The following is a 23019-nucleotide window of genomic DNA, read 5'->3' on the forward strand; positions in this document are numbered from 1 at the left end:
CAGCCCGTACAGGCCTGTTGGTCCCACCTCCCGAGCGGCCAGCAGAGTTGATGTGTGAGGATGGTGGAGAGCCGGAGCTGGGTCCAGAGGGAGGGGGTGTACCGCTGGTTCTCCTCCCTCACCTCAGCCCAGAGAGCGGACTTCCTCTGCGGCCTGCTGGACCTCTGTGTCCCCATCGAGCTGCGCTTCCTCGGCTCCTGCCTGGAGGACTTGGCCCGCAAGGACTACCACTCTCTCCGGGATGCAGAGATCAAAGCCAACAACCCCGCCGACCTGTCGGGGCTCACCAACATCACGGACGAGGTGGTGCGCAGCAAGCTGCTGGTCTCCCTCGCCCTGCTCGGCTCTGACAACCGGGAGGCGGCGGGGGTCCTGTACCGGACCCTGACGCACATCGACACGGTCATCAACAACTACGGCCTGCCGCTGAGCGACGGGCGGACCGAGGAGCAGTTTTTGCTGCTGTTCACCATGGCCTCTAACCACCCGGCCTTCAGCTTCCACCAGAAGCAGGTGCTGAGGCAGGAGCTCAGCCAGATCCAGGACATCCTGCAGGTGAGAGGGGCAGCAGAGGGGGCTACAGGTGGAAGTCCAGATCTGACATGTGGGTTACCTGCCATGACCAGGGCTTCAGGCAGGAGCTCTGTCACGTCATTTAATCTAGTGTTGACTCTTGAATCTGCCACTGATGTGAGATAATTTCACTTGTTTCTATGCAAGATGACACATGATCCCTTGGATCAGATGTCATTTTCTTGAAACTAGTGGAGTGAACTTCCTTGCTCTGCCTTGTTGCAATATATTGACACTTGTTTCTAGAAAATGCAAACAAGTGGAATTATCTCACCCCACTGGCAAGATTCTTTTTCACTTGTAAGGAAAATAAGACAGAGTATGAGACTGAATGCCTTGTCCAAATGGGCATTTTATGCCCTATTGGTGAGATAATTGAATGATGATAATTGATGACCTTTAGAAATGTTTTTCTTGGAAGTATAGAAATGCAACCTAGAGAATATTTAGACCATTTGGCATTGAGATCTTTATTTAAACAAATTTCATATCTTCTCTAAATTCCTCTATAGTCAGATGCCACCAAACCTGTTCAATAAGGAACACAGGTTAGACACAGACTATATCAGGTAACAGTCCTACACAATGAAAGGGACTTATGCAGTGTGTTCCTGAGTTATTACCACCTTTCCCCCCAATTCAGCAGGTGAGCATTTCACCTGCTTAAAGGAAAAGAAAATGTCCTATAATCAGGTGAAACCCATAATTTCAGGTTATTCCTAAACAATAATTGTTAACCTATTGTCAGCAGGTGAAACATGTTACATACGAGCACAGCACAGTGACATGTTACCTGAACAACAAATTACAGGGGAGACTTCCAACTCAATGAAAGGCTGCCTGCTTAAAAAGAGCAGACTGCAGGCGCGTGTTATTCATCTGTGAACAAAGGAAATTACATGCTCGCAGGTGAAAGCTCCCTGCAGTGTAGAATGAGAGCCACCAGGAATGCATCATGAGGTTCAATTAAAGAAATATTGTAATTCAGTGACAAAAAGAGTGCTTGCTCTCTCTAATACATACATTATAAGACAAAATGATAATTCCATTTTCGGCATGCATCTATCACCCGTATCCTTTAGTGTGTGAGAGGTTCAGCATCACATTCAATATAGTTGTTGAGCTGAAATATTTCCACCAAAACTTCCAAACTTGCTTATATCCACATAATTTATGGGGACAAAGGTGGAGCAATGACTGACTGATTGGTTATTATTATTTGGTCATTGTAATAATGGGAACATTGATCCTGAGTGCCCCCCCCTGATGTGACCATTTTTTAGATATAGCTTCCAAATAACGTCTTCATGCACAGTAGTCACATTCGCAGCTTCTTCCAGCCTCTCACTGAACATGTTGGCTGCTCCAGGTGAGCAGCGGAGGTGGAGGAGGAGGAGGAGGAGGAGGAGGAGAGGCTCAGGGAGCGGGGCCTGGCGGGGATCGCACCGCCGTCTGTTACGCTCAGCATCACCATCACCATCACCACCAGACCGTGTCCCTACCTCTGGCCTCGCTGTCCCCCGCCGCCTGCAGCCTACCTGACGCCAACGCTGCCTACCTGCCCCTGCCGGCCTGCCAGCCCTGCCACACACACTGCTCATGCTGGCACAAGGTACGGAGCGATAGACTCAGTGTACTTGCGTGTGTGTGTGAATTGAGTTCTTTTATAGTTTATATTTTAGGTATTAAGCTGATGCTCTTATCCACAGTGACTTACGATGAGTGCAACAGTAGAATAAGCTTCAATTTCTAGAGAAATAAAAGTACAACATAGAAGGGGTTTATTTAAGAAAAGGAATTAGAGTGAGAAAGTGTTGATTGACCAGTTTCGGTCAGTCACCGTTACATCCACTATCGCTAAGTTCTTGGGAGCCGTGTAAACAGGAACATGGAGTCTAAGTAAATGCAAATGACTTGATGTCTCACTTCCCCTCTGGTGATTTTGCAGTATCCATAATTCATTGTGAATCCCCTATTGAAGGTAAATTGGTTTGAGGTTTGCAGTTGTGTAACAAACCTCCTAGCTACATTCAGAGCCATAATGGCTCTGAATGTAGCTTGTTGCACTGTCTCGTAGCACCTTTGTCCTGTTGGACCAGAACTTAGCTCTATAGCACTTACTCTCGTTGTTCTCTCCTATCTAGAAACTTGCTTGTGTTGTATGCAAATCTCATGTGTAAGTCGCTTTGGATAAAAGCGTCTGCCAAATGTGAAATTGTAATTGTAATTGTAATTGAGGTCTGTTGGAGAAATTATTGTACAAATAATGTCTAAATATACAGCACTGGGCCAAGTTGTACATTTAGAAATGCCAGAGGGTGTGTTACGTCACCTGAAAGCCCCGGGGGTGGCAAAAAAGGCATAGGCTATTGGTGACAGGTACAGATAGAGGTGAGAGGCCAGATGATTATAGTGCAAGGAAGTTTTGATCAATGCCCGAGTAACACTGATCCACAGGATGTAGAGCTAGTTCCTTCTCACTTAGTCTGAATGTGTTGAACTCTGTTTGACTGATGTCTGTAATCTCCCATCTCTGGCACAGTTGTGTGCGGTGTGAAAGTCAAGACTGAGGCGCAGTCAGAAGAGGCTTCAGCAACTGCACGTCTCGCTCCTGGGATGTTTTGCAAAAATAGTGCTGATTCTGAATTTCTAAAAGTCCCATGAAGGCACCCCGGGAGAATACACCCACTCTGTTTTCATTTCAGTGCAGTTTTTTTTCTGCCACTATCATTCTTAAAGTGGTAATCCATGAGATCATTTTTTTAAACTTTTGTCTCCATGTTTGGTGCCAAGCGGTCATGCTGCGGTGTTTTTGCACTGCAAAAACAAATAGTGCTTCCCAACAGATCCCCTGCTTCTAGGTAGACGTGTAGGAGGCAGTGTAGAGCAGCTCAGTTCAGTTCAGCCTCATACACTCTGAGCTGTATTTGAGTGTGTGTGTACAAGTTGGCAAATGCGTAAATGTGTATGTATGAAAGGTGGGGATATAAACAAAGCAATGACACATGGTGTCAGTTTCTGATACTCATAACGTGACAGTTTCCTGTTTTGCAACTCTTTTTTTTAGTTGAACCTTTTTATTTATCTAGGGAAAATCTAGTGAGTATGCTTGCTCTTTTCCAGCAACGCCCAACACATTCAAACCTGGAAGCTGCCCAGTACAACCACAGTCTTCTACTGGTGGACACTGAGCAGCTTTACTGCAGCAGTTAGGGGTTAAATGCTTTGCTCAAGGGCTCCTCGACTGTAGTTGTTGATGGAGGGGGGGGGGTTACTCATTCATTTTCCCCACCCGCATTTTCACAGCCGGTCCTGGGATTCGAGCCCTCTTGATATTGCTTGGATAAATGTTCCGAAACCAGCAGCAACGTACCTTTCTTGTAAAAGAAATAGTATTCTCTAACAACGGGAACAGCTGTGCAACTGTAAAATACTCAACAATCGATGACAATAGAGAACAGGGAGAGACAGACTGTGTGGTGCTGTTTTACCACCGAATGTTTTCCTCTGCCTGAATCTGATCTGTTGTAATAAAAGGTGGAGATCATAGTGGAGGGGAGGGGGGGGGGGGGTGGAGGGGCTTTCCCACCGCTGCAGGGAACTGAGTTGTTCATTAACCTTCTGTTACTGTAACATCTGGGATAGTCATAGTAGAGGAATTGGAGGGGGTTAGTAAGACATGGATTATGACTAATAGAAATATGTAGGGTTAGAGAGAGAGAGAGAGAGGTGTGGGAGACGGAAATATTGAATTATAGACATATACAGTTTATCTATAGGTGAGAGCTAGCGTGAGAGAGAAAGAGAGAGGGAGAGAGAGAGAGAGAGAGAGAGAGAGAGAAAATAGAGAGGCAAATAAAGGAAACAAGGTAGGATATTTCTCTTCCACTCTAACTTTCATCCTGCTTGTCTTTTGCTTCACCCCCTAACCCCCCTCTCTTTTACTCTCTCTCTCTCTCTCGCTCTCTCTCTCTCTCTCTTTCTCACACACACACACACACAGTCGTATAGGCTCACACAGGAGTGGGCAGGCACGCTGTTTAAACATGTGTGAGCAGTGAAGGGAAAGTACCCAGCTCAGAGAGGAGCGTTTGTATTTAGTGTTTTGTTGCTCTTGGCTCCCGCTTAGTGCAGGTCAGCACATTTCTCTATGCTGAAATCAACCCTCTGTGGTGTGTGTGTGTGTATGTCTGTGTGTGTGTGTGCATGTGCATGTGTGTGTGTCTCCAGTGAATCCCCAGGAAGTTATAAATGCACTCTCCCTCTCTCTCTCTCTCTCTCTCTCTCTCTCTCTCTCTGGCTCTCTTTCCTTCCCTGGGCACTCTAAAGGACAGGGTTTCATTGTAAACCAGTGGAGTCACATACAGTATCTACAGTACAGCAGCTTTTTAGCCGGGCCTGCTGTCACACATAGTAGATCTGTTTGACACAATAGCTGTAACGCAGTGTGTATCTGTACCGCAGCAGGCTTTAGCCAGCCAGAGTGCTACAGAGCAGGAGGAAAAGGAACAGAAGGGAGTTCGGCAGTGCATTAGCAGCCATCACAGAAGCCCCACGTCACGCATCTCTCCTCTATTAGGCTTCGCACTGCAGCCCGTTCCTCCTCTAACGTCGTAAAGTCAACCTGAATAAGCTTTATTTTAACCCGAAGCAGCTGGATGCCGAATCACTCCAGAGGAAAAAACAGTTGAATTTGATTTTCTCCGAAGGGGTGAAGCAACAGAAGTGCAGCGGTTAACAAAAAAAAAAAAAAAAAAAAAGTACGACTTTACTACATACAATGGCTACATCTGTTGGGCTTGCACAGACTGGCATAATCACCCTATTATATTACTGCTTTATGTATCCATAAAAAACAATGCCAGCGTCAGAATTATCACAGAGAGCAGCAGAGTTTAGCTGAGTTTTATAGGAAAGGGAGGAGGAGTCGGTGGATTAATAGCACAGCATACAGGCTATGTTTTATACTATACTAAGCTATTTACTGTACTAATGCCACTACCAATATTCAGGGATGGGATTGTTCCGATGTTGATGTTTAATTTCTACAGGACTTGTTTTTCTGCTGTTTTTCCCCTCAGTATTCCCCACTGTTTTGTGTTGATCTCATCCCAGAGTCCTGTTATGACTTTATGTAACCGGTCCTGAGTCAGTGTCTCCTTTGCCTATCTTATAGTGTACTGAGAGAGGAGGAGTTGGCGGGTTTGGCCGAGTAACATGCGGATGTGGCAGTAGCACACTTAATTGGTTTCAGATCTACTGCCTCACTCTGCGTGTGTGTGTGTGTGTGTGTGTGCGTGTGTGTGTGTGATTGCACATGCTGGGTTTTCCCTCTGGGCTAGTTGGAACCATACAGCATACAGCAATACAAAGTTAGTTGTCATTTTTTTTAAATTTAGGACAGATAAAAGGACAGTGGCATGTTCACAATCAATTGCATTGTATTGCAGTAAGTACTAGTTTATAATATTTGCTTTACCATTCAGTACATTCCATACATTATACAGTGCATACACTACACTCCATGTTGAGATACAGTAAATTAGTAAATGTGTTAATATACATCCTCCCTCATGTAAAATACCCCTTGCCTCTGAATTTCCATGACGAACAGATTTATGTAACTCAACCCGAAAGTGACATTTTCTCCCTCGGAATTTCCTGATATGTTTACATGTCATGAATAATGTGCAATAAACTACATACACAGTGTATTAGCATGACAAATTGTTTACAGTGGGGGCCCAGGGCTTGTGTAATATTTCTTAAGCTTGTTGGTCTTGGAGATTAGGGTTAGACTTGTGTTTGCAAACTGTGGTCTTTGTTTTAGAGGCTGATAATTTATAGTGCACTATTGCCATGTTAATGTTTTGCTTACAGTAAAACATGCATGATCCCAAACTCCAGAGCATCACACTTGATGATAAAAATCTGTTGTAAATATACAAACTCTTGGTGTTTTTTCTTATTCCTGTGTATTCCTATCCACCTTACCACAAATTGCCAAAAGTTACCACAAATTGATGATGTCTGACAGTTTAAAAATATCCAAGGGTGGAATTTTCTGTTAAGACGTTAAGGCGGCCAAAGTCTAATGGCAAGGGAAGGCCAAGGTTGCCAGTTCAAATTCCTGGAAGGGGTGGGACAGTCTGTGTGTGGGGGGATCTGAATGACCCATGAGCAAGGCACTTCACTCCCAGCTTTCCTGTGGAGAGGCCGATTTGCCAGCAGGAGAAGACTGCGGTTGCACTGGGTAGCATTATGTAAAACCTTTCTTTCTGCAGCTACTCCCCTAGGGCATTGCTATAAATAAGAATGCGTGCTCGGTCAACTCGCCTGGTTAAATATTGGTTAGTCCGACACTGCCAGATCTTTCTCCTCACTTTGTTTTAGCACTGTGCCAGCGCCAGAGAGACTCTGGCTGAAGCCGATGTCGGGAGTGTTTGAGTTTCTTCAACCAGTCACAGAACTACAGTGTAGTGTTCATGGGTTGATGAGCATCGTGTTGCATCTGTGTTAGTTAGCGTTTGGCAGTTTTTGCGCCCACGTGGGACCGAGAGGACAACTGGTTTTGATGAGGGCAAGATTGTGAGTGTGGGAAGGGATGTGGAAACACCAATCTCAGCTGATCATCACCAGAGCAGCAGAGCAGAAGAATTATTCACTATTTGCTCATGAAACAGCCATCGAGTCAGCTCAACTCAATCCAAATGTTGGGTGACAAAATAGCCTGGCGGTTGGTTAGCAACGCAGTTGAGAAATGCTGTACTTGATTTGCTCATCTACAATATGTCCCAGTTTTGGCAACCATTGTGACATGGAACTACAGTTAATCCTTTCTGCAGATGACTCATCTACAGGCAAATAAGAATTTCACATTAAAAATGAAATACGACGCGAGAAGCGGACTGCCAACTGTTATTTCTGGGTCTGAATTGGCCTGCATGTTAAACCACGATCAAACAAAACAGCAACAAAATGCCATCTTGAGTTCACTGTCTCCCCTACTTGCCCTGTTGAGCGTATTCCACGCCTATTCCAGCAAGCAAACAGCTATTTTAAGCGGAGGAGTAAATGCTGTATATAGTTATCCCTAACCTTTGGACTGTGGCTTTAACCCCTGTCTGCGTGATCTCTCACCCCCAGAGCCAGGCCAGGGAGGCCGGCGGGGGTTCAGGGCCGGGGTCAGGGGTCACGGCGGGGCGAGGGGACCCGGCGTCAGGGGTCAGCCAGGAGCTCACCCCTCCTCACCCAGACCTCCCTCCTCCTCCTCCTCCTCCTCATCCACCTCCGCCCCTCCCCTCTGGGCAAGGCCAGGACGCACCAGCGCCAACCAAGAACAACCAGGGGAAAGTGGGAAAAGGTGAGCCGTCGGACCGTACAGATGAAGTCCTGCTTTTTACCTGCTTGTCACAGTTTTGGTAGTGCACTGTTGCTCTGCCCCCTGATTCCTGCAATACTCACACAGGATAGATACAGTGTTTGGAGGCACTTCCATATTGGAAATATGTACAGTGCTGTTGTATTCTGTTACTTTGTGCTGTGTTCTTTCTGTCTCAGTCTCTCTCTATCTGGCCCAGTGTTTGCCTCTGTCTTTCCCCCTCCACATCCAAACCTTCCATCTGTGCATATGGGCATGAAGTGTATGAGTGTGTGCGTGCATGATGTGTGTGTGTGTGTGTGTGTTATGCTAGACACCCAGTCAGGCCCAGCTGAACAAGATGTGGCATGCTGGCACATCTGAACACTACAACTAAGCTCGAAGAATGCTGCCCTAAGGCCTAGGTGTGTGTGGGCGTGTGTGTGTGTGTGCAAAAGAGTGTAAAAGACTAGTAGTGAATGTGACATAGCTGAAAGGTGCAGTACGTTACTTAAGGATGCATTTGGTTTCAGGTTTAGGCTGATTCTTTGGGCCAGTGATCACCAAACCTTTTGAACCCTATTCTCTATTGTAGTAAAACCTTAAGGTGAAAGGTTTTAAGGTGATTTAAGGTGATTTTCCTCAAGTAAATTCAATAAAAGCCCATGCTGACCTGCTGAACCCATAGCGATACATTTCTATATTGCTATGTGAAATGATATGAAAACAATGTGTGCATCTGTCTCCCTTTTCTCATAGAAAACACTCAGACAGGCCCACGCTACAATAAATCAGCCAGCAGCGTTTCCCCTGTTTATTATATAGAATCCTTTCATTTGATCAGGCAGCGCCATCAACCATGAATTCTTCCTAGTTCAGTCAGTGGATCGCGATGGCCAGGTTGCCAACCGGTGCTTCAGGGTGCATGTGATTTAAGGTGCAGGCCAGTCTGCCAGTCTGTTATTGTCTTGGCCTCCTGCCTCTGTCTGTAACACAATACTGAACTATCTCACTACCTCATGGTCACACCGCATAGCTGTCAGCGGCGTAAAACACACTACAGAGACTACACACTCACACACACACACACACGGAGTCGAATTCAGAATGAAGAAATGCCGAAAACACAAAGAGAAGCACACACACAGACACATGTTTATATGCCGTGCCCCGCTTTTTTCCCTAAGAACCTGCGTGTGTTTACAGTTTTTGCTAACTCAAGCCAGGCAGAATCAGCCACACCTCAAATACATGTGCTGGTTTACAGTGTGCTTCCTAGCAGACACACTCAAAACTGTAGACAGAGAAAGATACAGAGAGATTTATCAGCATGTTGTCTCTATAGGAGATGATGACCGTGAAGCAAAGCTATAACACCACCTTCTTTTTTTGATCGTGTCATCATTATGTGGCGCTCACACACACACCGCCGGACTTACTAAAGTGTGTGTGTTTGTAGGGGAGGTGGAGCTTGTGTGCATGTGTGTATGCGTTTCTGCCTGTATGTGTGTGTGTGTGTGTGTGTGTGTGGCAGGGTAGATTAGTGTGAATGGCAGAAGGCATTTAGAGCCCTCCACAGCTGCTGCCCAACAGGCACAAGGCAAGGTGGTGAGGGATGTATGTGTGTGTGTGTGTGTGTGTGTGTGTGAGAGAGAGAGAGAAAGAGATAGAGAGAAATCCGTGACAGATAGTCCTGTCCAAATGTTGAAAATGTAACAGGCAGGATCAAGCTGAACTGTGCCCCTAATCCTCTCATAAAGCTAGACCTTGCTCTCTTTCTCTCTTTCTCAATCTATGTCTCTCTCTCGCTCTCTCTCTTTTTGCTTAATCCTCACTTACTCTGTGCACGCTGTGTTTTCAGTCCTTTATCCCCCCTCTTTATTTGTCTCCTCCTTCGTTCCTTTCTTTTTCCTCCCCTCCTGCTTGTCCCTGCATGCCTGATGTGGTTTCAAATAGAGAGTTTGGAGTCTAATGTGTCTAAATCGATACCTGGAGGTCTAGTGCGCACACACGCGCACGCACGCACACACACACACACACACACACACACACACACACACACACCCATCTACCTAGCATTCCCACCATTTAAGCTCACTTCACTCTCACCTTCTATCTAATCACATGGATTTAATAGCAGTGGAGCAGCCCCAACCTGCCTCTGTGGCTGAGGCAAGCATTGAGACACAGAGATACACACACACACACACACACACACACACACACACACAAGCATTTGAACGTGTGTGCACGCATGTGAATGCACACACATGCAGTCTGCACACGTGTGAGGCAGATATGCGTGCATATGGGTATGATAAAAAAGTGGTAGGTATAAAAAATAAGGGCCCGGCAAGCATTTCACAGAAGGTGGCAAAGTTCAACATCAACAAAATTTGTACAATATAATATTTGGGCACAGTAATAATTCATATTAAATTAGCTTTGGAAACTGTTTTGAACTGATATCAGAAAGATATTTAGGTCCCAATTTTACAAAACAGTGCAGGGTGCAATATTTACACGGGTTTTCAACATTGGTGCAGGCCATCAAATCAATGTCTGTTCAGTGTCACAATGTTTTCTGGTGGAGAAAAGGTGCATTTTTAATAAATAAGGCAGGTGCATTTTTTCAGTGCAAATAGAGAAGCAAGATGTGGAAGAGGGGGATGTTATTTAAGGGAGAAAAGAAAGAAACGGCAAGAGGGATGTTAAGTGATGGGGAGATAACTGCTGTCCTGACTGGAGTGGGAAAGTCATTCCACCGTTGCGGAACCAGGAGAGAGAAGAGTCAGTGCCAAGGCTTAGAGCTGGAGCACGGCCCGGAGGTCTGGGGATGCAACTCCCTTAGTAGCCTTAAATGCCAGCACCAGGGTTTTAAAGTTGATACAAATAGCTACAGGCAAGCCGGTGGATGGGGTACAGGTGGGGGGATTACATGGGAGAATTTGGGAAGGTTGAAGGCAAGGTGGGCGGCAGCATTCCGGGTGAGTTATAGCGGCTGTTGGGAGTGCTTTGGCAGCGCGGCCAGGACAGAGTCGCTGTAGTCCAGATGGGAAATGACTGGAGCTTGGACAAGGAGCTGGGCAGAGTCCGTGGAGCGCAAAGGCCTCATTTAGCGGATGTTGCAAAATCTGCAGGATCGGGACGTTGCAGAGGTACGGGCCCAGTAAACCGACAGAACGGTCAGTCAGGTAGGAGGTGGACCGCCGGCGTCTCTACAGACCCAGAAATCTCCGGGTCAGCAAGGGAGCAAGGGATATCTAATGGTTCACTGTGCTGGAGGCAGCGGACAGATGTGTGAGGACAGAGGAGAGAGAAGCAGTTTGGTGCGGTATGGCTCTCAAAGACTGTAGTGTCTTTGCTGGCAGTGTGGGTAGGTGGAGATGCAGGTAGAGGAGGTCAAAACAGAGTAGCACTGAAATAGCAGCGCAATAAACGGGATGCAGAAATAGCAATTTAACGTACCTGTGGGAAGGCTGAAGTCAAATTTTAAGGGAACGTCCTATCTTTAGGATATGTATTGAGCCGTTCTCAAATCATCAAGTGGGTTTGTGGGGCTTGAGAACAAAATGTCTTGCGATGCCGGAACACCGGAACCGCCGTTGAGCAGTTGAAAATAGATAGGATAGTGGGGAGTACGGGCCAGAAAGTGAGTTTTGGAAGCCAGAAATCTCAGCACCTGTTGAAGTAATCATTGAGTCTTTGATCAGCATCCGTCCTTCCACCAGAGCGGGTGAATCCCTACCAGCTCCAGGGCTGCTTCTCTGTAACCGACCCTGACCTTCCTGTGGATGGGGGTCAAGAGAAAAGAGAAACCCTATGGAGATCAATATTGTACAGTATCGCTTTACAGTGCAGTAGATCGGTAGATAGTTCCAGGGGCACATGACGTCTCGACGCAACAGCTACACCTGTAGCTTGTGGTTTAGCTTCACATGATTTATTACTTTTGAGAGTGAGGTGAGTTTACATTCCCCCGGGCCATTTCAACTAATCATCTCCAATTGATTGATCTTTTACAGCCGTTGCCTGAAATACAAAGAAGTTTTAGTACACCGGGCCAAGCTTTGTAGGAGTGTGTAAACATGTTGAGTGCAGTTAATCATTTGTGAAACAATCTACCCGTCTTTCAGTGGTGATTGAGAGGGTGGTGCTGAGACGAGTTACACACAAGTCTGACGACGGCGGCGAATATGTGCTCGAGGTGAGTACCGTGTAAGCACACACACACACACACACACACACACACACACACACACACACACAGACACACAGACACACTACTCATGTTTCACCCTCTTGTCACTTGTCGCCTCCTTTCTTCACTCCCCAGATTTACACTATTCCTCTCTTCCTCCCCTTACCCTCTTTTCTTCCACCTGTTTTAACTCTTCCTCTCCTCCATCACCTCCTCCTCCCTGTCCTCCCCCTAATCCTCTGTCCTCCTTTTCCTCTTCCTCCTCCACCCACTCCTCTCCTTCGCCTCCCCCCCATTTCCCACTGCTCTTTTCCTTCTCTTCCTCCTGTTTTATTCCAGGTTATCTGGTGATATAGTTTTTGTGTGTGTTTGTCTTGTCTGTGGTTTGTGTTATCACTTGTTGATGGGTTTGTTTTTTTCAGTTTTGTCAGTTTGGATATTTATGAGCCCCCTTGTCCTCTGTGCTCTTTTCATCTCCACCCCCTGCCCACTCCCTCTATCCTCCCTCTCTCCTTCTACTCCTCCAGGCCAACTGGTCGGATGGTTGTGTGTCATCTGTTGTCCGAACTCAGCAGGAGGTGATGGAGCTACTGTCCCAGGTCAGGACCACCCCAGAAACATATTGTCCCAGGATAATAATGATAAGAAGAAGAAACGTCATGTATATAGCTCTTATCTAAAAACAGTTTACATCATGCTTCACATAAAGACAGAAGAAAAAGCACAACAGATGGAATGAAAAGAAATAAAACCAACAAAAGAAAGAAAGGTATAAAGGGAGTTACGAGTATTTCATGGTGGCAGTAGAGTGTCAAAGCTGTATGGATAGATGAGTTTTAACAGGAGATATAGCAGGGTGTCATCGGCATAGCAGTGGAATGAAATGCTATGCTTATGGTTTACATGTGGTCAACGGATGTGGACAATTTGTTTAGCTAGGTTTAGGGCTGAAACTATTCGACGTGATGAACAATGTCAACAGTTCAGTGAACGCCAACAGCGAAGTGAGTAATGAAGCCGCTGCTTACCAGTTTGTTACCATAATATCATGAATATAGTAAAGCAAGAAAACCTTTTTTTCCGGGCATCATAACAAAAAAAATGATAGACCAGTTAAAGCTTTATTCTTATGGCTAATTCATCTTGTGAAAATTAAAAAATGCACCTGTGATCTACCACATTCAAACGGTGGTCAGTTTTATATTGATGTGAAACAGTGGACTGAAGCCACAGCGCTGCATATCTCTCCGTCTCTACACATTTTTCTGCTTGAAACTAAACAAAGCGCTGCAGGTTCTCCTTTTCCATGACTGATTTAAAAGAAAAGCAGGCTGGTCTGTCTCATAATGTCTGATTTAATGTTTTTGTAATCTCCTGGACCGGTTTGCTCTGCATGCCCATCTCAAAGATAACAGGCAGAAACAGTGCTAGGGCCCCTCTGACATCATAGTCTAAAAAATGTAAGAAAATAATTGAGGAAAAATAACTTTTAAAGAAACTGAGAATCCTACCAATAAAGATGATACTTATTGGGAAAACTACCAATAAAAATTATACTTTTTCAGTTTTTTTCTCTCATTTTGTTGACAGCATACAACTATTAAACAATGAAAATAATTCATTTTTGCCCTTTTGTTGTAATAAAAAATTAAATAAAAATATCATTAAATCAGAATAATCACAGAATCGATTATCAAAATAATTGTGAGTTGCAGCCCTTGTATTGTATTTTTGCTGTGGTATTGATTTTTATGCATCATTGTTCAGATTCTATGCTTTGTTGCCTTATGTATTTGAGTACCCCAAAAAATGCTATACAAATAAAATCTAATCGTTTGGTTTTTTTTAGCAATAGGGTATGGTTTTGCATTGCAGTGTTCATTTTTTATTAATTGTTTAACATTTTTCTCTCAGCTTTCACAAGCATTTCCTGATGAAGGAGTGGAGAAGTTCCTCCCTCAGTCCCTGGAGCTGGACCCCAGGTTGGTCCCACAACCTTACCTGTTTATTAGGGTTATTTGCCTAATTTCCAGCTTCATAAATAATCAATTTTGTGTTTAATGTCAGCTTGAAAGCTAGCTAACCTCGACTAACCATCACTGTCTTGTTGTAAATGCATCATATTTACACACTAGTTAACATATCTAGTGGAAGCTAGCGCTAGTAGTAGCTAGTAGCTGCCTGTTAACATTACTTTGCAAAAATTAGCCTGCTGGCTAGTTAGCTAGCTAACAAAGCCAAAAACCAAATGTTTGTTCAGGTTCACTTGTTTAGGCTAACTCCTCTCAAGCTACAACTCATAGGGCTTTGGAGTCAGGACTAGGACCAACACAGATAGGACTAAAGACAAGACAGTTTACTGTGTCACAGTAACTTAAATTTGAAAACAAATGTGCATTATCGTGCCATTCACTTAATAACTTTACTGAGTGGGCACATCTACACCACAACAATCTTTTTTAGGTATCTCTCTTCTTGCATGGTTGTTATATATTTACCACAAAGCTAATTCTCCAGTGGACCTCCATGATGGTACCTGACATGTTTGCTAGGAGATTTTTGCGCACCTGCAAAGTCTCTGTTGCTGTTTAGAGAGAGTTGCTGCAGTTTATAGTAGCTCACATCCATTCTAAGAAGAGTCCAGGTAAACAAGATTCCTCTGGATTGTCAGACATGACAAGCTGCGACTTGATGATGACAGATATGAGAAATATTTGTGTTTATATCCAGTTGTATCTGTCAGCCTGTTGACCTCTCAGCTGTCTGTCTGTCTCCAGGTGTCTGACAGCGCTGCCCCGCCACATCCTCCAGCACCCCAGTGTCCAGCTCTTCTTCACCTCCACCAGGCCTCTCTCACCTGTCTGTCCTCCTCCCCTCCCCTCCTCCCTCCCTCCGTTACCCTCCTCCCCTCCCATGGCTCCCGTTGCCCCGGCATGTCCATTCACCTCCAGCTCCAGTAAGTCCTGATTTTGTTTTTAAACTGGTCATCTGCAAAATATAGGGTGGATCACTATTGTGTTATATCACTCAGCAATAAAAAAGTAGCAAAACGGTCAATTGTTAGATGAAAATGTAATCATTATTTTTATGCCGTTTCTGCTTTATTTGATGGCAAACTACATAGAGATAAGAAAGGTGACATGCGGCAGAAATCATGAGATAGGTGCCTGGCAGTAGAGCCCATAAAAACCAGTAAGAGGACCTTATAGAGGAGTGGCGGGGGGTATAAAACTGGGGTTTCCTATTCTTAGATGCAAGGAAAGAGGGTGCCAAGGAGGGAAGGGACAGGGGAAAGCAACATGAAAGGTTTCATGTCTGCGTTTTGGGGTTGGGGGTGAGGGTGAGGGCGAGGGAGGAGAGCAGAAAGGGGGAAACGGAGGGGACAAAGCCTTAAGTCTGGGTGTTCGGCGGCGTTGGTGAAGAAGAGAGAGGGGCGAGACAGCAGCGAGGATTTTCAGTCTGGGTTTTGGAGGTGTGTGGGGGGGAATGGACGGCGTCTATTTTAGTCTGGTGTGGGAATTCAGCGTGGCATGTTTGTGTTGGGAGGCCTAGAGAGTGGTGACCTCATGTTGGTGTGTGTGTTTGTGTGTGTGTGTTTGATTCTATGAGTGTGACTTCATCCGGGAGTATTTATAGCCCCCAGCGCAGTGTGTGTGTCTGTGTGTGCATGTGTGTGTGTGTGTGTGTGTGTGTCCCAGACTCATAGGAGACCCCGGGGAAGCAAGGCTAATATGAATGTGTCTAACTCTGCTGTAACGTGCTACCACAAACACACAGACCTCTGGCCTCCACTGGAGTATATCACAGTCGGCCCTTCACAAGTGGGCATACAAGGCTGCTATATCACACTTATAGCATCACAGTATGCTTATATTCTATTTTATGGGTCCATTTCAATAGACACACAAATGCAGAATCTGGCCTGCTGATAGACACCCCCCCCACACACACACACACACACACACACACACACACACACACACACACACACACTTCGCATTAAAATGCAAGGGCTGCAGTTAGTACAAACCGTTTTACAGCCAGCGCTTGACAGCCAGGAAATAATCACAATGTTTGCCAGTCCTTGCATTTTAACTGCAAATTAACACAGAAAAGACCACCAGTTGCCTAGTTTTTTTTTATCGTTTAGAAAATCAAATTTACCACCAAACCACACATACATTTCTTGTTAAAATAATGACAAAAGAACAACTGCAAGTGTTGCCTGCATATCATAGCCTTAAGGCAAGTAATGAAAGCAGTGGGTGAATGCAAAGTCACTCTCTATTCTTCTTGCTGCAGAGTCTGGAGATGGCAAAAAAACCTGTAGGAAGCAACAGCACTGCACTGTTATGAATTATAAAAAATAATGTACAAATGTTACTTTTAGATTGTTACATTTGATGTGCAATTTTAGACAATATACACAGTTTGATGATGATGCCTGTTTTTACTCTGTCACTCAGATCTTGGCTGTTTGCTGCAGTACAGAGGAACCAACAGGTAGGATCTCTCTCTCTCTCTCTCTCTCTCTCTCTCTCTCTCTCTCTCTCTCTCTCTCTCTCTCTCTCTCTCTCTCTCTCTCTCTCTCTGTCTGGATTTGTACAGCATGTGATCCTCTTTCCCTATCTCTCCCAGGGCGGTGTATGGAGTGGCCAGTGTCCAGCCGGTCGTGAGCGTCCACAGCTCCATCCTGACTCGCTCCCCTCCTCACCTCTCCTCCCTGCCTCCTCCTCTTCCTCCTTCTCTGCCTCCCTCCGTCCCTCCTCCCCAGCACTCTCCCCAGCTGTCCTCCCTCCCTCCCCCTCCCCCCGTGCCGGCCCAGGGCGACGCCCTGTCCCAATCGCACCCCCAGCTCCAGACCCACCCTCAGTCCCACCCGTACTCCCCGCACCACCCTCAGGTGCAAACCAGCAGTCAGCCCGGTACCCAACTCCAGTCCCAGTCCCAGCACCCATCCCATGCCCAGTCGCCATCCCACGCACATTCCCAGCCCAGTCCTCTGCCCCATTCTCAGTCCCACTCGTACTCCCTGTCCCATCCCCAGCCACCGTCCCAGTCCCTGGCCAATACTCCAGAGCAAAATGGCATCCTGGACTGGCTACGCAGGCTTCGGCTCCATAAGTATTACCCTGTCTTCAAACAGCTCACCATGGAGGAGGTGGGTAAAGGTTTAGATTCTAAGATAGAATATAATTTGGTTATACAAGATAGCTTACAACAGGAAACGACACGAACAATCAATCAGTCGCTCAATGAATCTAAAAAACTGTATGCCTTTGTTTTTGTTATATATTTTCTGTTTCTCACAGTTCTGAGCGTGTTTTCCTGTTTCCCACAGTTTTTAGCGCTGACAGAGGAGGACCTGAACAAGTACGACTTGACCCAAGGAGCCAAGAAGAAACTCAAGACTCAGCTTGAGCTACAGAAGTCAGTACAGCATGCTGCTGATACCACTAGTGCAGTGTTCCTCAGTCCTTTTGTCTTTCCTCATGTTCACACTGTGAGCAACTTGGTTGATGGGTCGCTCTATTTTGACCAATTGTGGGTGGGGCCAGAGGCTGTGATTGCATCTATGCAACGGTCTGCACCTACAAAGTTCTAAATAGTTTTTAAAACATTTTAATAAGAAATGTAGCTAGCTAGCAAGTGCTAATTAGGTAGCATTAATCCAAAATAAATAATGCATCTTCAAGCAGTGCTTCCATTAAAAGTAATAGTACATTTTACATTTAAGCATTTAGCTGATGCTCTTATCCAGAACGACTTACAATGAGTGCAACAGTAGAATAAGCTTCAATTCCTAAATCACCAATAGGTAAAAGCAATCAGTAGTAAGGATTGCAAAGGCCAGGGTCGTAGTACCCCGACAGTGTCCCGGTAACAATGGAATAATCATGTTTCTTGGAAAAGAAATAAAGTAAGAGTCAAGAGAGATCGAAGGTATTTTTTTTATTAGTGGAGAATAGCCAGGTCCCATATTAGATTACTATCCCATCAGCAGTTCAGCAACATCCCAGTGACTGGTACCAGTGACCCCTCCACCCCCACCCCACTTTGAGAAATGCTGCTCTGACGCATGATTGAATGAATGACTGAATGAACAGCTGATGATGTCAGCTGTTGACAACTAGGCCAGAACTGTTGTAAATATGCCCTGTATGGGATACTGACACTGATACAGTACTGGAATCCAGTATCAGTCTCCTACCTGGCCAAAGTAGAATACATGTTGATGTTGACTTTCTGCCTTTTTCACACATAGAGGGATGCAAAATCTCTTAAACAAAGAACAAGGAGTTATATTTAAATAATTTTCTGTAACGACAATCTAATGGTCTAAGTCTGCATTGTTGAGTAAAAGCAATTCATCGGGAACTACTTTAAGCTGCGTACTTTGAATTGGTGTTGGCATTGAAAAAACTGTGCATTGTGCATTCCTAGTCCTGTATAATCCTCTCATCAGGTAGAAGGATAAGTGAACAAAGACTTCAAAATGAGGCTTGGTTGGCATTAGGCTTGTAACTACATATACTGTAGGTCTGTATAGCAAAGCACCGGGAGCTTTAGCTGATGCTGTGTCCTATTAACGATTAACAGGCTGAGCGCTGCTGTGAATCTAGAGCGGTAATGGTGCATACAGTGTCAATGGTTAACCAGTTGTTGGTGGGCTGGAGGAGATAAGATGTACTTCTGAAGAGATAACTACCAGAAACACTTGCGAAAACACATAAACATGCACACAAACACCTACGCACACACACACACACACACACCTGGATTCCTGTGTGAACCTGCTCTTATTATCACTTGATCCTGTTTCCTTTCCTAGTATCAACATGTTCCCATTAGGCAGGTGACGACGTGTGTGTGTGTGTGTGTGCATGTGCATGTGTGTGTGTGCATACAAGGCACAGAAAATGGAAAGTTCCTGCAGTGGTTTTCCATGCGAGGGGGTTGGCAGATGTGATTGTGTCTCAGGCTCAGATTGTAAGAACAGCGGTGGGGAGCTTGAGTTTGTTGTTGAGTGGACAATGTCTCCCTCTGGTGTCCATAGACTGACACCAGCCGCTCTGGACATGAACTGAGTGAATAGTATAGGAATAGTGAATAGTAATAGAGTATTCTGTCCCAAGTGATGCTGAAATTTAGCTTGTAAAAGATAAACTCAACAAAATTTGAGACAGACTTAAAGAATATGAATCAGAATATGCATCAAATGTTTTTCTAAATGTACTATTTTGTATGGTCTACTCTCCTTACATCTTGTTTTGTTGTGTGTGTGTGTGTGTGTGTATCTAGCAGGGAGATGAAGATGGAGAAGCGGTACGCGGCCTCTCAGTTCCCTGGCTCCTGCAGTGGCATTGCCAGGGTGACCCCTTCCAGTCACATGGGACCCTCACCACACCCCTCATCCACTGCAGGTAATGAGGAGATTTGATGTTCGCTGTGTTAAAACATACCATGTGGAACCCCACCCAAAATAGACCTGCATCCCATAGTGTAGGAAACCTGGATAAAAAAAAAAAAGACTAAAAACGTTTGACATGATTGTACATTGTACAGGAGAGCTGCGGGTGGAGGTGGACGCCGGGCCCCACCACCACCCCGTCCCCGTGCCCCGAGACGGCAGCTCGTCCTCGGGCTACTCCAGCTCCCCCTGCTCCCCTCGAACGCCACTCTGCCGCGACTCCACCTTCGACAGGGCCAGAGACATCCACAGACGTAAGGCTTCACACCGCACTATCGAATGATGATACAAAATAATGAATCGATTTACCCCCATTCATATGCCGGATAATGAGGTTTGCACTAACCTGAACTGACAAGGCCTAGGCTAGTAAAAATTCCCATCCCTGAAAGAATAGAATATCATTTTATTTCCTTGTTAAAGAAATATTTTGGATATTTTATTGAGTTTTCTGTCTGTATTTTCTGCCTTCCTCCTTCCTCAATCCCAACACACTTACACATACACACACATACTCACACAGATACTCAACATACCACTCTCTCTCTCTCTCTCTCTCTCTCTCTCTCCCTCTCTCTCTCTCTCTCTCTTTCAGGCATGTCAGGTCCAGACCCAGCAGGAGGCGGCGTGGAGAAGGACAGGCCGTGCGTCGTCCTCCTCAACTCCAGCTGCCCTGCCGGCTCCGGTCGGCCCACGGCGCAGGTGCTCCCCGTCCAGACCGACCCGGCCCCCCCTCTCCCGCCCTCCTGCTCCTCCCACCTTCCCTTCGGCCTCCCTCCGTCGTCTCCCCACCACCCGCAGGCCGGCGGCTACCCGCAGACCCTGCTCTCCCCGGTCTCCAACCCCGCGCGCATCCTGACCTCGCCCCGCAAGCCCCGGCCGCCTCCCCTCTGCCCCGAGGACAGGGCCAAGCCGGGGTTCGGCGTCGGGATGGGGGTGCGCCTGGAGAGCCTGTTCCCCGGGCTGAACGTGGACGGCTCCCCCTCCTCCCCGCTCCTCCAGGACGCGGTGGCGTGCCGCGGCCTGGCGGGCGGCGCCGCGGGCCTGATGGTGGAGACCAGCTCGGCCCTCACCTCCACCTCCAACAGCCTCCACCACGTCTCCCACCCTCCCCTCCACTTCCACCTCTCCTCCTCTTCGTCGCCCTCGCCATCCGGATACTACTCCTATCCGTCTACCTCCTCCTCTTTCTCCTCCTTCCCTTCCTACTCCTCCTCCTCTCCCGCCGCAAAGTCCGGCGCCCAGCCCGGGAGCTCCTCTAGCGGCGGAGGCTTTGTCGGCATGGCGACCGCGAGCAGCGTTCCCGTGGCGGCGGTGCCCGGCAACTCTTACTGCCCGCCCCAGCCCGCCTCCAGCTCCTCCCCCTCCTCGTCCTCCTCGTCCTCTTCGCTGGACGGCCCCGCCGGCAATCCAGGCTCGGGCCACGCCTCCTCCGTGTGCGTGTGCAGCTCGTGCGGCTGCCGGGGGAACTGCGGGGCGTACGGGGCGCTGCCCGGGTACGCGGCGGCCGGCTACCTGCAGCCGTTCTCGGCCGGCCCCTCCCTCTTCACGCTGGGCCCCCTGCTCCACCTCAGCCCGCTGATCGCCACCTCCAGCGCCGCGGGCACGGGCGCAGCGCCGTTCTCCTACCCGATGGTGGCGCCGCCGCCTCTCTACCGCCACAGCCCCGTGTCACACGACCAGCAGCAGGGCTTCGGCTTCTACCAGCCCCACGGCATGGTGGGAAACGGAGGCCAGAAACGGGCAGCGGGGAACCTGTCCTGTTACAACTGTGGTGCCAACGGCCACCGAGCGGAGGACTGCAAACAGCCGCCCATGGATTCAATACAGCAAGGTGAATGAATGAATCAATTTTACTCACATTTCAAGACACAATATGAACCATTTAGTAGACAGATTATTATTGTTACTGTCATTTTTTCTCCAAGGTGGGCAGCAGAAATATTCTCACAATAGTCTACACAAAGTCGATTCTCATTCTCAGTCAATATATGAATCACACTGTCATAACTGCTGCTTTCTAAAGAGTAGCATGCACAAAAAATGCCTTAGTAGGAAAATTGTAAAAAAAAAAACAGAAAACCCACATGATTAAAAATATCTATCTGCCAAGACAACATTGCCAAAGCCTCATAACCCCAACTGTATTCCTCTGCTGTGTTTCGCAGGGACGTTTCGACTGAAGTACACTCCTCACTCTGACAATAAGGACTCGGGGGACTAACTAGCAGGAACACCAGGGGGACTTGAACCGACACACTCCTGGCTCCACTGTACCCGGTGTTTTTCCCGAAGCCACCGGGCAGCAGCCGCAGAGCTGAAGAGGAGAGATCGGACGGGCCGCTTCTCGGTGCGGCGCAGCACCGTGTTTCACGCTTCAAGGCCCATCGATTTGAACGCCAAGACCTATTCTATCCTTTGTAATTCTGCTACAACAACTCATACCTTAGAGAGCCTCCGGTGGCAGACACGGGATTCTGAGAGCAGCGGAAAGCATGCCGGGAGAGGCGTTCCTTCTATACAGTACTTATTACGCCTTAAGAAGGGATAGGAGGAAGACGAGGAATAAGAAACAGATGGAAGAGGAACAGAGAGGGACGAAGGAGTACACACAAGTGTATATTTATGCTATTGTTGGACCTCGCACTCGTAGTTTGTGTCCAGCGATTAGCCTTCGTCCCTCTTCAGATGTCCAACCCAGATCACAAGGAGAGCCGGGGATGTGGACGCCGAGCGATACGCGGTTCATTTCAGAGACAAAGCTGGAACTCTGTCTCCTCCACAGCAATAACACTACACAGTGGACAGAAGCACTAGCAGCGGCACGGACAATCAGCGCGGTCTGACCGGAGAGTCAGAACGAATAGGAAAGGCACTTCCCGATTGTATCATGAGAATTGGATAATGTTGTCTCGAAGTCTCTCTAGCTTCCCAGCCAAATGACTGTTTGTGCGTGTTTATGTGGATGGAAAGGCCTATTTTATCCATCCTTAGTCTGTAGGTATTTGTAGTGTTTTGGACAGTTCTCAAACCAAAGACAGTGTGTGTGTGCATGCATCCAGTATCCCCTTCATCTACTGGATACAAGTACTGCATGTTTTTTTAACATGTCGTAGAATATCAAACCCTGTTTACAATAATCCCGAGGAGCTCTACCCCAATTATGATATACAGATAAACTGTTTTTTTTTATTATTACAGGTATCATCATCATGATGGCATGTATACACCTTTTCCTGTTCACTGTTTTTTTTCAAGTGTAAGTTTAGCCTTCTGAGTCCAGAGTGAAGCTACAGTGTTATTCTCCCTTTTTGCTGAATACCAGAGGAAAGGTGTTATTGTCCAGTCAAGACGTGACTTTTTTTGGAAGCCTGTAGCGTACACAGGACAGGACATACTGGTACACTAATTCTC

General features: G+C 46.7%; 1 protein-coding gene across 1 annotated transcript; it reads left to right on the plus strand.

Annotated features, from left to right (window-relative positions):
- Positions 1-23019, plus strand: zcchc14 (zinc finger, CCHC domain containing 14). The gene is given in 14 exon segments (XM_071523633.1): positions 1-555; positions 1943-2185; positions 7720-7936; positions 12070-12140; positions 12662-12733; positions 14049-14116; positions 14912-15090; positions 16601-17295; positions 17476-17573; positions 19437-19576; positions 19701-19859; positions 20210-20809; positions 20909-21439; positions 21774-23019. Coding segments are annotated over 14 exon segments (3624 nt in total). The 5' UTR covers positions 1-60; the 3' UTR covers positions 21830-23019.

The sequence above is a fragment of the Centroberyx affinis genome, unplaced genomic scaffold (genome assembly GCF_046629955.1).
Source record: "Centroberyx affinis isolate AG114_WGS23_722 - 3 ecotype Tasmania unplaced genomic scaffold, CSIRO-AGI_Caff_v1 ptg001097l_1, whole genome shotgun sequence".
Classification (NCBI taxonomy): domain Eukaryota; kingdom Metazoa; phylum Chordata; class Actinopteri; order Beryciformes; family Berycidae; genus Centroberyx; species Centroberyx affinis.